This window comes from Anopheles funestus, chromosome 3RL, assembly GCF_943734845.2.
Source record: "Anopheles funestus chromosome 3RL, idAnoFuneDA-416_04, whole genome shotgun sequence".
In the NCBI taxonomy this organism is placed as follows: Eukaryota; Metazoa; Arthropoda; class Insecta; order Diptera; family Culicidae; genus Anopheles; species Anopheles funestus.
In genome coordinates this window covers 60,649,793-60,664,615 of record NC_064599.1, presented here as the reverse complement: position 1 = coordinate 60,664,615, position 14,823 = coordinate 60,649,793, and the positions used below count along the sequence as shown (strand labels likewise).

The 14,823-nt window shown below is 40.8% G+C and overlaps 1 protein-coding gene across 8 annotated transcripts in view; it reads right to left on the bottom strand.

The window, feature by feature from the left end:
- Window positions 1–14,823, bottom strand: part of LOC125770035 (atypical protein kinase C) — a 104,841-nt gene that overhangs the window by 54,858 nt on the left and 35,160 nt on the right. For 5 of the 8 annotated variants that reach the window (XR_007419127.1, XR_007419126.1, XR_007419128.1 and 2 more), the window contains exons 2-3: window positions 9,564–10,272; window positions 7,351–7,828 (exon numbers count right to left, since the gene is read on the bottom strand). The exons of 2 other annotated variants lie outside the window; for them this stretch is intronic. Coding sequence is in view for 3 of the 6 variants with exons in the window: in XM_049439210.1 (XP_049295167.1) it covers window positions 7,351–7,828; window positions 9,564–10,031 (946 nt within the window). In the remaining 3 variants the exon portion in view is untranslated. The remainder of the gene's footprint in view (window positions 1–7,350; window positions 7,829–9,563; window positions 10,273–14,823) is intronic. One more of the 8 variants, XM_049439212.1, reaches the window with a different exon arrangement.

Here is a 14,823-nt window from a genome sequence, read left to right as displayed (position 1 = left end):
TGTGTGCGAACCCGGACCTGGACGAAGCTCCGGTTGATTTAATGCTGATGAAGAGCTATTTAGTATAGCACACAAGGGACAAGCAAAGACCGAACGGAACAAAACAGAAACAAAAACAAACCCAAAAAAAACAAATGACTTTCCCTGCAGTGATCGTATAACCGCAATAATGGTGGAAAATTGATGGCGATGCAAGATGGTTTCGTTCGTCCTGGAATGTTTTCCTTCACGGCGAGAAAGCTTTCTTCCTTTCTGGAAATAGAATGCCGGTGCGAATGAATGAAGTGAAATGAAAAACGTTCCCAGGGCAACACTATCGTCGCACAGACGCGCATATCTTAATATGCAGTAATTTAATAATGGACTGCTAACCATCCCATGAGCTTTCGACAACAAAAGCCAATATGCTCCAGTTCGCGGAAGTACAAAAAAACACACACACAGACGCACACCGCTATTTTATGTACTTTCCGCTTTGAGGCAGAACGAAAAACCCCAACCCGACCATGCGCGTCTGCTCAATAGCGGCGTGAATTATTTGTTTTTTGCAAACGAATTATTACTGTCCGATCGAAATAAATGACGTGTGATGAAGGCGAGAACAAGGTACTTCTCCAATGATGACCCAGCAGCGTTTGCCCGTAGCTATTTGCTATCGTTAGTTTTTGTTTTCTCTTGCAAGGATGATGAAATTGTATCATTTTTTTATTGGAAGGAAAAAACACACGCCCCGCTCGTTATGCTACATCTGGGAAGATCGATGAGCGATCGTAGATAATATAATAAAATTATGCTACGATATAATTAATGACCAATTGGTATTAATAAAACTGGTTGGCGAATGAAGGACCAATAATGGTGTAGTAAAGTGAAGAACGGTTATGATTAAATTTATTATTATTTTCCGCCCTTTGCTGTTTAATGTCCTCGAGTACCGACAACGCTTGAAAATCTTAACATTAAGGTCAAATGTTTCCCTGTTTTCTGTGAATGCATATTTTATGCTCTTATCAACGAATTACATTATATTAAGGAGCTATTACAAGACGAATTTGTGGAAAATTAAGTAACGAGAAGACAGATTCTCTCGGTAATGAACAGGCAAAAAACGATCGACCTATCTTTACTGAAGAGCTTTTTTAATTCTCGCAGCACATTTCTTTTCTCGATGGTAGAGTAGGAGAAAAGTGGATTATTTCCGGTAAGGAATCGCTTTTCTCCCAAAAAAATATCATTTCTTCCTTCAAATTATTGAAGGAGAAAAGTGGATTATTTCCGGTAAGGAATCGCTTTTCTCCCAAAAAAATATCATTTCTTCCTTCAAATTATTGTTGTTGCTATTATTTTTCCCAATTGGTGTAATTGTAATGAACTCGCCCTTTGTCATTGCTTTAGGTGACGTCATTTCTTTAATTCTCTCTCGCTCTCCCTTCCTAGACTCTTATTCTATTGATTAGGTGTCTGCTAAACGAGTCTTTAATAGTGTTGTGTAGTGATGGATAATCCGGAGTGGAGTCGTGGATCCTCTCCGACTCCCCGCATGAAAAATTGATTCCGACTCCGATTGAAAACCAAAATTGACTCCGAATGAGTCCGAGTCCGAATGGGTCCGATCGATTCCGGACCGATCCGATCCGATCCGGCAAAATTTATTATTAACCCTTCACTAGTGTTGTGCATATTGAATCTTTTGAAAAGAGTCATTCATATGAATCTTCAGCGAAGAGTCATTCAAATCATGAGCCGACTAGCCAAATATTTATCAATTTTCATAAAATCAAATGAATCCTCAAAGATTCATCAATCGTATATGAATCGCTGGATTCTAAGGATTCATAATTCAATGAGGATTCATGAATCCTCGGAATAGAGATTCAGAGTCATTCGTTCAGTTAAAAGATTCATTCAGATTCATGAATCTGAATCAGATTCACCCAACACTCTCTATTATTAGGGATTTATTGTCTAGACCTTCGCATCGAAAAAAAAACTTATTACTATCTAATATTTATAGACTACCACAAAAAATACCTTACACTATCATGCACCTTTAAAAAGCAAAAAAAAATCACTTTTAAAAACATTTTCTACCGTTATACAAGTATCAAATCAGTAACCATTGTGCATGAACCGAAGATTTCCTTTAATCACGCGCATGTACAAATGAAACATAAACCACAGAGCTTATCCCGGCCATCTTTTATCGCACAAGCAAAACCCGTAAATAGTATTACAAAGCAAGCTGTGGCAAATAAATATTACTTTATTATAATTTCCGAGACATTTCGCGGCTTTACACGATATGATTTACATTCTTGCTGCTGCTAGGCAAACTCATAATATGGTTGTGGTCCCTGGTAGTAAACAAATATGCCAAGAAACGGCAAAGGTAAGCCATGGAAGAATGAAAACAAATCGACACACAAACTCCCACCACTAACGGCTAATGGGAAAATAAAATCACCGTCGTCGAGCAATAGCGATCGGGAAGCGAAAGCATATTAAACATGTCTGACAAACGTCAACAAATGATTTTACCGTGACGAATTTAGAAACTTTTCTTTTACTGTTGTATGCTTCTTTTTTTTTTGTTTTTGGTAGTACAATTACACGGTGATGCTTCGTTTGTTTTGATCTATTTAGAGTTTGTTTTGTTCATGTTGTTTTTGGATTATGATTTTTGTTTTCTAACCATCAGAAACATTGAAAAATGACTTGCTGAACGATAATAACAACTTGCCATGTAAAAAAAAGAGCAAAATCGCTGCTAGCGAAATGTTTTGATCCTGTTTTTTTTATTTCCTAAAAAAAGAAACTTTAACGACCTAGAATATACATCAACCTCGTCCCTTGTCGCTCTTGTGTTCAAACCATGAATTAGCGTCAAAAGTGAAAGACCTTTTTTTTTTTGCTAACCTTGAAACTGCCTTGTTGGAGTGGAACATTTCTACTGTACCCTCAGTGAACAGACCCCACTCGCCTTCATCTGCATCTCGATCTCGGTACCTAACGGTTGACCAATATCACCTTCCGGGCGAGTAGCCCAATTCTCATATTTCAAAGTGGAAAACTTTGCCCGCACGTGAATACGGCCAAATGATTTATCTTCTTTATTTTTTCCCTTCGCCCAAGGCACCGTTAGAAATAGCCCCCAGAAGTCCCACCCAAAAACGACCAGCGCCATTAGGGAGGCTTACGGGTGTAGTGTTGTTTTTTCTTGTGCTCGAGGTATTTTCTTGCCAAAAAAAGCCGAAAGCTCATGTACCTACAAACGACACCAAACCGACCGAAACCGACGCGCCCACACGCGCTTGTCAACGGTGTTTGTGTACCGAGGGCTTCCAATTTGGATCAAATTTCTCATGTTTATGCTCAAGGCCGATGGGCAGACAGCAACACAAACAGGTAGCAGTGATAACAGTGATGCTGCCCGCATGGGAACGGGACAAATTGGAGAAGGAAGAAAAAAAAGCTCGGCTCCCACACAGACTTAAAAAGGATACATGCATTTAAGTTGGGGCATGAATAAGTGCAAAAATAACTTCCCCAAACTCAGCACCGACAAGTAGCCGAAAAGCGAGAATGACAATCATCAATATGGTAAGGAAAGGAAAGTAATAGCGTCCACACTACCACCACCCTTCAACCACAGTGAAAGCTCTCACCATTCTGGCAATGAAATTGACTGTAACGAATAAAAATGTCTCCTGCGTTTCCTGCACGCATGTAGCGCGTTTCTTGCGTACCGGTTTCACCTAGCATCCATTTTCACTTCAGGAAAACTAAGCGATACGCGGGAAGAAAAAAGAAAAAAAAGGGGGAAAGACAAATTCACCCAAGTCAAAGGAAACAAATACCATCAATAAAATTTGAATATTTCCCCCGAAACCGGAATTGAGATGTTTGTTGAGATTGAACCAAAACACCGTGTGCCATGTGTGCTTATCGGGCAACACACGAATGAAATGGAAAAAAAAACAAAAAAAACGCATGCCAAGAAAAAAGAGCGTGAAAGAGAGAGAAACAAAACGATTGAGGGAGCCATCAAAATTGCCAATATTTCAATCCATCAACGAGAAATCGGTATAAAAGGCCCCGATGGAACCTAACGATGCGACAATTGCCTGTAATGCGGCAAACGGTCGGAAGGCGTTACGGCGCGCATTCATGTTGAAATATTTATTCGAGCCAAATTCGCGCGAAAAACGAGGTAATCGGTTTCGATCGATTTCGGGGGTGAGGGAAAATTTTTTGTAATAATAATTTTTCCAAAAATTTTTTTTGGAAAAAGTTTTCCAAGGATTCGATTCACATGCAAAGTGGACAAATTCGTTGATTTCTTTGATTTTTTAGCAAAACATTATTAAATCGTTTTTTACACGTACGTTGCAGACATAATTAATGATAATATTTATGAAAATTAAATAATTGCGTTACATCTTTCTAAGAATTTGTGTCCATTCGAATTTCTGCAACTTAATCTCCACAAACTCTTTGGCGATTTTACCACAGATTTTTAAATTACGATTTAGGCATTGTAACTCAAGAATGAGTTTTTTAAAACAATGATTTCACTTTTTTCTGTGTATGGTAACTCACTCACATTAAGTTAATATAGTATAACACTTATGAGTTCAACGAAAATTAACCTTAAGATACAAAACTTTGGAGAGAATTCAATCAAAATATGTTAGAAAATTTCGATGCATGTAATTAAAAATGAGAGTATGTCTGAATTTTTATTGTAACTCAATTCAATTATCTGAAATGAATTCATTTTGTTCTCGCAAATAGAATTTAAATTCATTTCCCAACTGAACTGAGAAAAATTTAAGGTCAACTCATTTCTGTTACTGAATCTTGTTTCACACAATCTACAGAATGCAAAAGCATGTGTTTCACCGTGTTCGCGGTATATATATAAATCGTATTTTCTTTGTTACATACTCCACATGCACGAATAGTAGTGTAATGTTCGACACTCACAAAGTACTTGATGCCACGTGTATACGATTAAACCTCCTGCTGTTCATGCTTCTTTTTTGTCGCCTGTCTACCAACTTAACATCTTTTTGCCACCTATTTTTAATCACCTGCACCGTTCAAAACGTACAAAGGAGAGGACTTGTGTGCAGGCCATTGTGAGAGCTACGAGTATTTCAAACATAACCGACATAACAAACAACCAAAATGGACATTCAGGGCTATTATGAAACGCAAACATCTTTTCAAACGTCACACAAAGTTGCCTTTCGTATTATGACTTTCCGTTTGGCTCTCCGTTTGGCACATTCAGACGTTTCAAAAATCAATGATAACTTGATGACAAACGGAAAGTAAAAAATTTGCATTACCTGTGCCAAACGGAAACCCCGTTAGAGAGAAAATTTTCCGTCAGCCGAAAGCAACGGAAAGTACAATTTTCTTGAGAATTGATTATAAAAAAGTGAATACGGAGGTGTCCAGTTCTTTTGTAACTCATTATTAACACGACATACTACAGTGGGGATGAGATTTGCGACTTCAAAACTCAAATTTTGTTAAAAAATCATACAGTTGCTTCTCTCGACGAACTGCTATTTTGAATTTTGTTTATGGTTTTCATCTTGACAGATTGATTGATCCAAGAAAAAAGTCGATGAAGCTTTCATGTACTCCAACGAGCAACCATAATGCAAATTTGCTTTCCGTTTGAATTGTGACTTTCCGTTTGTGAAATTTCCGTTTGCGATTCATAATAGCCCTGATTGTTTCATATCAGCGAAATTTCAAAAAAAAAAAAAGTTTATCCCTCCCACATTTTGTCGACGTTACACAAGACATTAAGGCAGAATGTCACAGATAAGCGTTACACAGCAGTATGGAACGTTGTTTCGTAATGTTTCAACTAAAATCACTTTGTTAGTGCTTCATTCAGTGTAACACAAAAACCTATCCTAGCGGTCAAGTATTCGAATGAAATGATTAAAGTTATGTAGCCACTTAAAATTTAATACGTTTAGAAAACGATAGCAAAAACCGTTCCAATTAGCTGCCTTCTATGGAAACGATCTGTCCAGAACCGTGCTCATGTATCAAAAAAAAAGTTTAATTGAACAACCCCGTTCGCTGCGCTGGGACTATTTCAAAGGGTACGACTATTTTTCTGCACGCTCGCAACCAAACGACCCTTACATAACGAATAGCGAAACGTTGCCATTATGCTGGACAGACGAGCACTAGAGGATTACGCTCCACCGGAGCGTAAACTTTCCCGTAACATTGCACTAGCACCACAACGCCAACATTAACATGCCCCAGTCACGGTGTGGGTGTGTGTGTGTGCGCCTGTGAGTATATGTATGTACTGACGAGAAACGCATCCTCGGACCCAGCATGCAACTTCGCCGAATACCCTTGAATGTCACGATTTTAGCAACAGAACAAATCCAGAAATTCTCGGGTGTCGGCGCTTTTGCACGCTTCCGATAACGGCGGATACGTGTTTTATGTTCGACCCATCGTCCCATTTTAGATGGCACTCAAAGAGTCAGCATCGAAAGAAATATTACGTTGGTTGAGTGCAGCACAATTCGAAAACAATCGATCCTTTCCGAATGAACCAGACAGAAGCGACTATAAATTTCGTTTGTTCCGTTTGTAGCGATTAGTGCAGCCGGGAATGTAACCTTTCATGTTACAAAACAGTACCGAAAAATTTGCAATGGTATGTTCAATTAAGTTTTCTCGTGTTGATGTTACGTTAGAAGTTGTTACATCGTCCTGTTGCTTCTATTCTATAATAAATACTGATGTTATAATCGACACAAATCAGTTTTCTATGGTGTAAACTGTTATTTTTTATTGTTAAGCGTTAAGCGTTAAGCGGTATGTTCATTAGATGAAGCGTTAGCGTTACTTAAGCGTTACAGTTGAACGAATTTCCAAACGTCTTAGACGTTACAGAGAAGAGAGGCTTAGACGTTAGAGTAGAATGATTTCCAATAAATGATTAACCGTCTTAAGGTTTTGTAATGAATGTTTGGTTGGTGAAAATGATATTTTTTTAATAATCTTACACATCCAGTGAATTTTGCTGTACTTATTAATATTTTTTATGTATTTTCTTAAAGTTGAAATTTCGTCTCCAACTTCAAATATTGCGTAATAAACGAAGTCCATTGAGTAACTAACACTCGCAAAAACGAATGGCGAATCCGTAGAATCGAGATCCCGGAAAATCCCCGGATAATCGACGGACTACTACAAATACTAACGCTAGACTTTTAAATATGAACAGTAGATAACACAAAAAAGGAAAATTAACGTAAATAGTGTACAACTTTAACAAACTTTCTTGCACTGTCTTACCTGTAGCATACGCCGGTTCGATTTCATCCTCCGAATGTAGTTGCGGTGGTGGAACGATGGGTATCTGTACCGGTATTGGCAACGGCATCCGATCGTAGTGCGAACATTCGATGTACTCCAACCGACCCTGGCTACCACCCAGTATGCTTCCACCGCAAATCCCCACCCCACTGCCGACGCCACCACCACCAACACTTCCACTACCTCCACCACCACTCCCGGGGCCACCGCCTGGGCTGGAACCCGAGCCGGACCCATGGCCCGAACCGGAACCACCGGTCGAGCCCGGACAGGATCCGACCCTACTCAACGACGGTGGTGTCGCCGACGTGGACATGTAATGGTGCGTGTGCGGATGTGGATGAGGTACCGCGTAGTCGCCAGTATCACGTAACGATGTGCCGCGCGTCAAGGTGTTACCTGCCGACTGGATCGAAGGTTGCGTCGCCCGACAGATGATATCCGAAAGCTGGTTCGCCTGCAGATCGACGTGCGCAACGACGAAACAAAACGGCACCGAGAAACACACATATATATACACACACACAACGTGAACGTATTGGTAGCAACAGCAACAGCAGCAATATCATCCCCGTTCGGGACATGATCGGGAAAATAAGGGAAATGATATAATCCCAACAGAACGAAACGAACTCAAACGCAAACTCAAAGCGTATCGATGGATTCATGTGTTCTTGGGTGTTCTTCAAAGTGTAAGGATCGGTGAAGTGTGTTGAGATGTTGTCGAGTGAAACCATCAAACAAATAGAGAACATTAAAAGGGCTGGGAAAACAACAAAAGAAAAAAACGGGAAGCCCACTGAAGGGAGCCATTGCTATAGTCCAAGGATAAATGAATGCAGAAGCGGGCAGAGATCATCGGGCTTTTTTTTAAAAGAATCTACTCCATCGTTTCTATATACATCTTGGCCGCTTCCCGTTGGCTTTGGCAGCAAATTGGCCGCGAAAGATACGATGGAGCGGAAGACTGTGGATCGTTTGCCACGGTACCAGTGCGTGATTGCATCGGTTTCGCACGAAACTCATGGTCTCGATTTAAGTGCCGGTTTTCTGAGCTCAAGTGATGTATTGCTTTTTCGTCCAACCGTTAGACATTGATGAACGATCGAAACACAAGTGAGGGTTGGCCGGGCTTTTCTTCATTTTTTTTGTTTTGTCTGTGAGCCATTTGAAGCTTTGAAGTACACAACAGCGGGAAGATAAACAAGTTTGTAATCACAGATTGCATAATCTAAGATTATTGACGTCATAGGATCAGAGCCCGGAATCTAAAACACAGGCAAAAGAAAAGAATACGCATTACAACTCTCAATAGATATGGTCGTTTGCGCTAGTTCCTGGCTTTTACGGCTCTCGCTCCAACAAAAAGATGGTATTCGTAGATGGAACAAATGGGTACATAATATAGACGTCCTTCATATCTAAATTCGCAAGACTCTATTTAAGAAAAAAATAAACCACAAAAGCAATTAAGGAGGAATGCAGGATATTCATATTTTTTGACAACACAGTCTTCAAGGCAATTGACGCAAATAATAGCGCAAAAGGATTCTTCTCTAACATAACAAACAAAAATTGAGATCAATGTTATCTGATGTCTATCGGTGGTTATTTTGCGATATCATCTGCCACAGATGGGATATCAATTGCTATTGATATCACTAATTGGAAATACAATGAAGCATCGTTAAGATGAAAACCGAAGAGACTGCCATCTTGGGGAAACATCCAGCTGAGGGAAATTGGCACACTTTGAAGATATCTCCCATCCAAGAAATATTTATTGCTTATCAGTACTCAATCATGCTCTTTAAACGCTCATGTCACGCTCATCTCAAAAACGTTCATCTTAGGAACTTTCCATCTTTTGGGAGGTTGCAGCTTAGGGAGACATCGCCATACTTCAAAAGTGATAAATAAATGACTTTTGGACATCAAACATGTCTACAATTCCTGCACCTGTCAGTAGCGTTACAATCTTGCGTTACTGCCACGAAACCGATACCATCCGCAAACCGATGCCCGATGATCTTACCACTGGGGGAGTGTTAAATATTGGTACTATTCTACCAGGTTCTGTGCTGATCGTGCTGTAGCTATACACTCATTGGTGCATAAATCATTGTTACTGATTGAAGAAGCAAGAAAAAAAGTACTCCCGAGCCCCGTAGCGCGTCACGAACGTAACAAACCTCGGCACGCCCCAGCAGTGCTAGCGATTGGCATCGATCTACCTGTGGACTATCAAGTGACTGTCTACGCGAGAAGGTACAGGGTGTGCAGGGCAGCTCCGGTGGCAACTGCTCGATAAACTGCGGACTGTGACAGGGACTGTGGCACGGGCTCGAACAGATTTGCTGCTGTTGCTGTTGCTGCTGGTGCAGCTGCGGCTGTGAACCGTTGCTGCAGATGAGCTGCTGCTGCTGCTGGATCGACGGTAGCTCGACCGCCTGCGGGCAGGTATTGAGCGAAAGGGCACTGCAATGCATCGACGGTTGCTGCGCTTGGCTCGACGCCAAGCTGTACTGCTGCTGCTGCTGCTGCTGCTGTACTGGCTGCTGGTAACCCTGGGCATGATACTGGGCCTGCGGAAGCTGTGTGTTACGCCGCGGTGATCGACCACGATCGACCGCCGTTGCGCTCCAGTATCCCCAGGCCATTTTGCAAACGCTTTTTACCTGCCGAAATGTAGCACCTAATCGCAAAAGAAAACCTGTTACACACAAAACACTGGCCACTCACAGTGCAACAATTTAATTAACGCTTTCACAACCGCACTGCGATTTATTCACGTTACACTTTGGAAGCAACTTTTGATTTGCTTCTTCCACAGCGCGGTCGTTTCTTTTTCTGTTGGTACCAAAGCACAAACACGCACTGTTTAATTAGTCTACACTGAACCTAATAATACAAAATAAATATTTGTAAAATTGTGTTACTAGCGTCACCTGAAAAATGTTTCCGACCATCTGACCTCGATGTATAGCAGTTCTTAACTTAGCAAAAGATTTACAGTGCTTGAAGTGAAGAACTTCAGATTCGACTTTAAACACACATTACTCAAATTTAAAAGAAAAACACATTTACTGAGGTTACAATGTGCGCTTCAACGAGCAACTCCAAGCATCTGCTTGAAATAACTTCCCCACATCGTCAATCTGTATTCACGAAACAGTAATAAGCGTTGCAACTGGTGGACTGAGTAAATTTAATAACACCACTACTATAGAGCTACCGTACCGTCTGTTGCCTTTCTGTGCGAGGTGCTTCATAGAAATAGCAATAAGAATACATTGTGCAGGCGAAACAAATGCTGCAAAGAAACCGTCCCGGATGGTGCAAAGCGTGGTAAGTTAACGATAGCGCTTCACATCAACAGGGCGGCACAGTACCAGAGCACAGTGAGATGCCGACGTGAATAATAAATATTGCAATAATGATGTGCATCTCGTATGCAGCGGCCATCCCTTCCCGTGCTACCAGCGCAACACACGGGACGTCCTTATTTGCAACGCATCATCAAAAGCGAATCCTTGTCAGAGATGAAACCCCCTGCGCTACGACTACGTCAAAGCTATGCAACGGAACGTACTGAAAATAGTGGCTTTAGCCACACATCATCAGATGTGGAATAAACCATATGCAGTCTATTTTTTCCCATTTATCTCCCCATATGCTTCACCGTTCGTGTTCGCTTTCGTCGGCATTTTATCCTTTTTTTTTAACACGCATATCAGATCTCACATCAAGCTCAAGGCTAAAACAGGTCCTGAAGCATGAATACAAAAAGCACAGACGAACGGAGGGTGTAAGTACTGTGGCAAGAATGGAACCCCAACTGGGGCCAGACGACATTACACACGTCTCACACAATTCATCGTGATTGTGCTTCATTTTCTTTGGCTTCTTTTATTTTTTTTCATCACTGTAGCTAATGTGTTGTGTATTGCAGCACTTTCAGGCGCAGCAAGCTACGATCGGCACCATCAGGATTTGTGTGCTCCACAGAGGGAGAGAGAAAGAAATTGGGACTGCATCTCGGAATCGTACCGTTGCTATGCTGAAGGTTAATGACCTTAACCGCATGGATATAATACTACTATTGAGAAGACGTGCATAACGCACCACACACATAAGGGTTCCATTTTCACGACCACCCAACGATGAAAGATGTCTAGCGAATTCAAAAGATGTCTAACGCTGAATGAAAGAAATTGAGAACTCCTGCAAAGTTTATTATTCGGTTACTCAACTAGGACGGAAATATTAAATTGATTTCTCGACGGTTCATAGATGTCAGATGGGGAACGCGACTATCCAACCTTTTTGATTATATTTATTGAATATTTGTAAAGTTCAATAAAATGGCATGTTTTCCATCATGTCACCTTATAGGAAAATTTTGAATTTCTTTGAGAACTCTCCACTTTTGGTGGCAATCAATGATTCAAGTTGAGCGACTTGCTGAAAAAGATGCTAGCAGCGCCGGTCTTTACACGGCAGGATCTCAAATCAAATCGCATCCGGACCTATCCCGGAGGACTGACTTACGGGTTAATAAAGTCAAGGAAAGTCAGTAAATGACAGACCAAGATCTCTTGACGATATTTAGAGCCCCGCAGGAATAAAAGGAATCAAATCATTTTTCGATGTACTTCTATTGCAGAAACTGCTGATATGGCGAACTTTGTACTATCGAACGGAGTAATTTTCTGATTGTTCAATATCAGAAATCCCCAGAATCCTAGATAGAATCCTCCATCTTACCATTTTCAAATATAAAATTGACGTGTTAACGAATCACTCTGTCAGGCTTCGTCTAAAGTTCCGCTCAAACTTATCAATAGCGTTGTCTAACGATAGTTTCGCATTATTTCAGTAACTCATACCAGATTAAAACGATTTGGCTCTCCAAGTTAGTCTTCCTTCACGAAGACTGTAGACAAACTTCGAAATCGTCTTTTTTAAAGTGACAGAATCACTCTTGATTACAAATCAGCACATGTACTCCAACCCAAAAAAAATCAAAACGGTCGTTATTTACTTGCGGACCTAATAACTCACGAACAAAAAGGCGTTGAAATCCCGTATTCTTTTCAGATATTAAATTTCAAAAAAAAACTATACAATTTGTAGACTAGCTTCGTATCGTCATAGCATGAATTCCTAAATGAATTCCTAGCTAAGCAACAACATTTCCCAGTCAAAACAAAGTGAATCATTAATAGTCCTGTGAAGATATGCCAACGTACACGGAGTGCGCAACGATTGTCGACGAACGGTTACCAGTTCTATTGCAACTGGTTAATAATTTGCACAACATTCTTTACACCAAGGACCTTCTACCGCTCCGTACTGATCCTCTTAAGACTTTACAAAATTTCCACTTTACCATGCCACCCATTTGCTACCTCCCCCCGTATCCGCCCCACGTCTGATGTTGATTCACTGTCTGCCAGCGTCTGGAATTCAATTGCATGCATGCAGTGCACCACTTCAACTTCAAAGTCACTCGTCTATTTTGTCCTTTGCCTTGTGTGCTCTCGCGCTCGACAAGACACGACGAATTTCAACGATTCCAGCAATTCCAACGATCTGCAATGCTGGTGGTTACCGCCTTTCGCTCCTATAAAGTTCGCTCCCAAAGCTCAAGGCACAACACAACAGCATGTGGCGAAGGAAAAATGAATGGTTCGTCCTTGCCGTCCTGCGTTACCGTGTTCGGCAGCGAGAAGAACCAGCGTAACATAATTTACATCTCTATCCATCCTTCAAGCTGCACGAAATACATTAGCAGCCCGTAGACCGTTGTTTCCTTTTTTTTGCAAAATAAAGCTGCACCATTTTCAAACGTCTGCAACACGTACCCACCCCACACGACCAATGTCATGCGAAAGTCTATTTCTTTGTGTGTGTGTGTTTTATTTTTCTTCCTTATAGCAAAAAAGCACTAACTGGCTCCATAATCGCGATGCACAATTCATCCATGTGAGACGAAAATTACGGGCGGAAAGAAAGCAAATCCCACCCCCCCCCCCCCCCCCCCCCCGCCGTGTGCTCGAAAGTGTTCAACTAAACCGTGTGCACAATGGAAGTTGTTTGCGGTGAAGGTAAAACGCGGATGTGCAAGAAAAATCAATCTCAAAACAAAAGGTTGTTTATTTATACTTCAGCGTGAACCCTTGGGTGCTTGGCGGAAATAGAACGCACCAGGCGTCCGTGTTCTTCACAAGTTGCTCTTGCCTGCCCGTTCGGGGTCTGGTGAATACATATATGGTGGCATCCTGCAGTGCCGTTTGCACCCTATAATGGGCCACACAATGGCCTTGTCATTGAACCAAAATACGGTTGGATGAGCTTTGGTCGAACACATGCACAGGCGAGCTTTGTGTGCGTTCGACGTGAGCCGATGTGTTAGCACTGAACCTTTTGGGAATTATTTTACCTAGAAAATCTGACAAAAAGGATGATTGTAAAATTGTAATATTTGTCTATCAAATCTATTTAATGAATGTACAATAATGAAAAAACGAAAGTTATATTTTTTAAGATATTAAAAATGTTGTTTAACCTCCTTTAAAATATGACTCAGAACTTCAATATATCACATTCAGTTCACTGTGTAACACTGTACGAACAGAGTAAACACACATTACTGAACAGCATAAATGAATTGTAAAACATGTTCATAACATCAAAATATGTAAATAATTCAATTTAACATTCCAACCGCACATAAATATCACACAATCTCCAGGAAAAAAAATCAAAGAAAAAAGGTGAATTGAATAAAAATGAAACCCATCAACAATTGTAATCTTCGCATATTCGTTCACTGTTAAACTCTTCCAAAAGTTTAATCCTTCATCAGAAACATACAGAAACACACACACACACACACACACATACGCATACATTCGTTATCTCGCTACAGTAAGTTTAACAATCTAGGAAGCATAATGGAACACATGAAGAGCCGTTCCGCTGGCACTCAAGCACCAGCATAAGAGTGAGCATAAAATATGAAACGCCCTGAAGTGTCCTGTTTTGGTTGTACGCTTCGTTCGCTGCAATTGGAAGTGGGGAAGGACTGCGAAAAGCAGCAAATAAGACACGTGGAACTTACAAAAACCCTCCGTTTAAGATGCAAAGCTGTACATTCGTGCCGTGCGTTTCCTTGCCTTTCCCAGCACCGGCCATGACTACCGAAATGGGGAACAAGGAGTTCATTTGCGCAAATTAGTAATTGAAGGAAGCTCTTTCACGTACACTTACACGTCAAGCGTTTCGCACGAGCGTTGGGGGGTGAAAATCACATAATTTTTAAGGATTTTTTGCATACCCACAATAAGGAATACTTTTTCAAAGAGTTCATACGGTATTCAAGGAACGCTCTACGAAAAGAAATTCAACTTTTGGATTCTTTCATACCCGTTCAATTCAAATATTAGA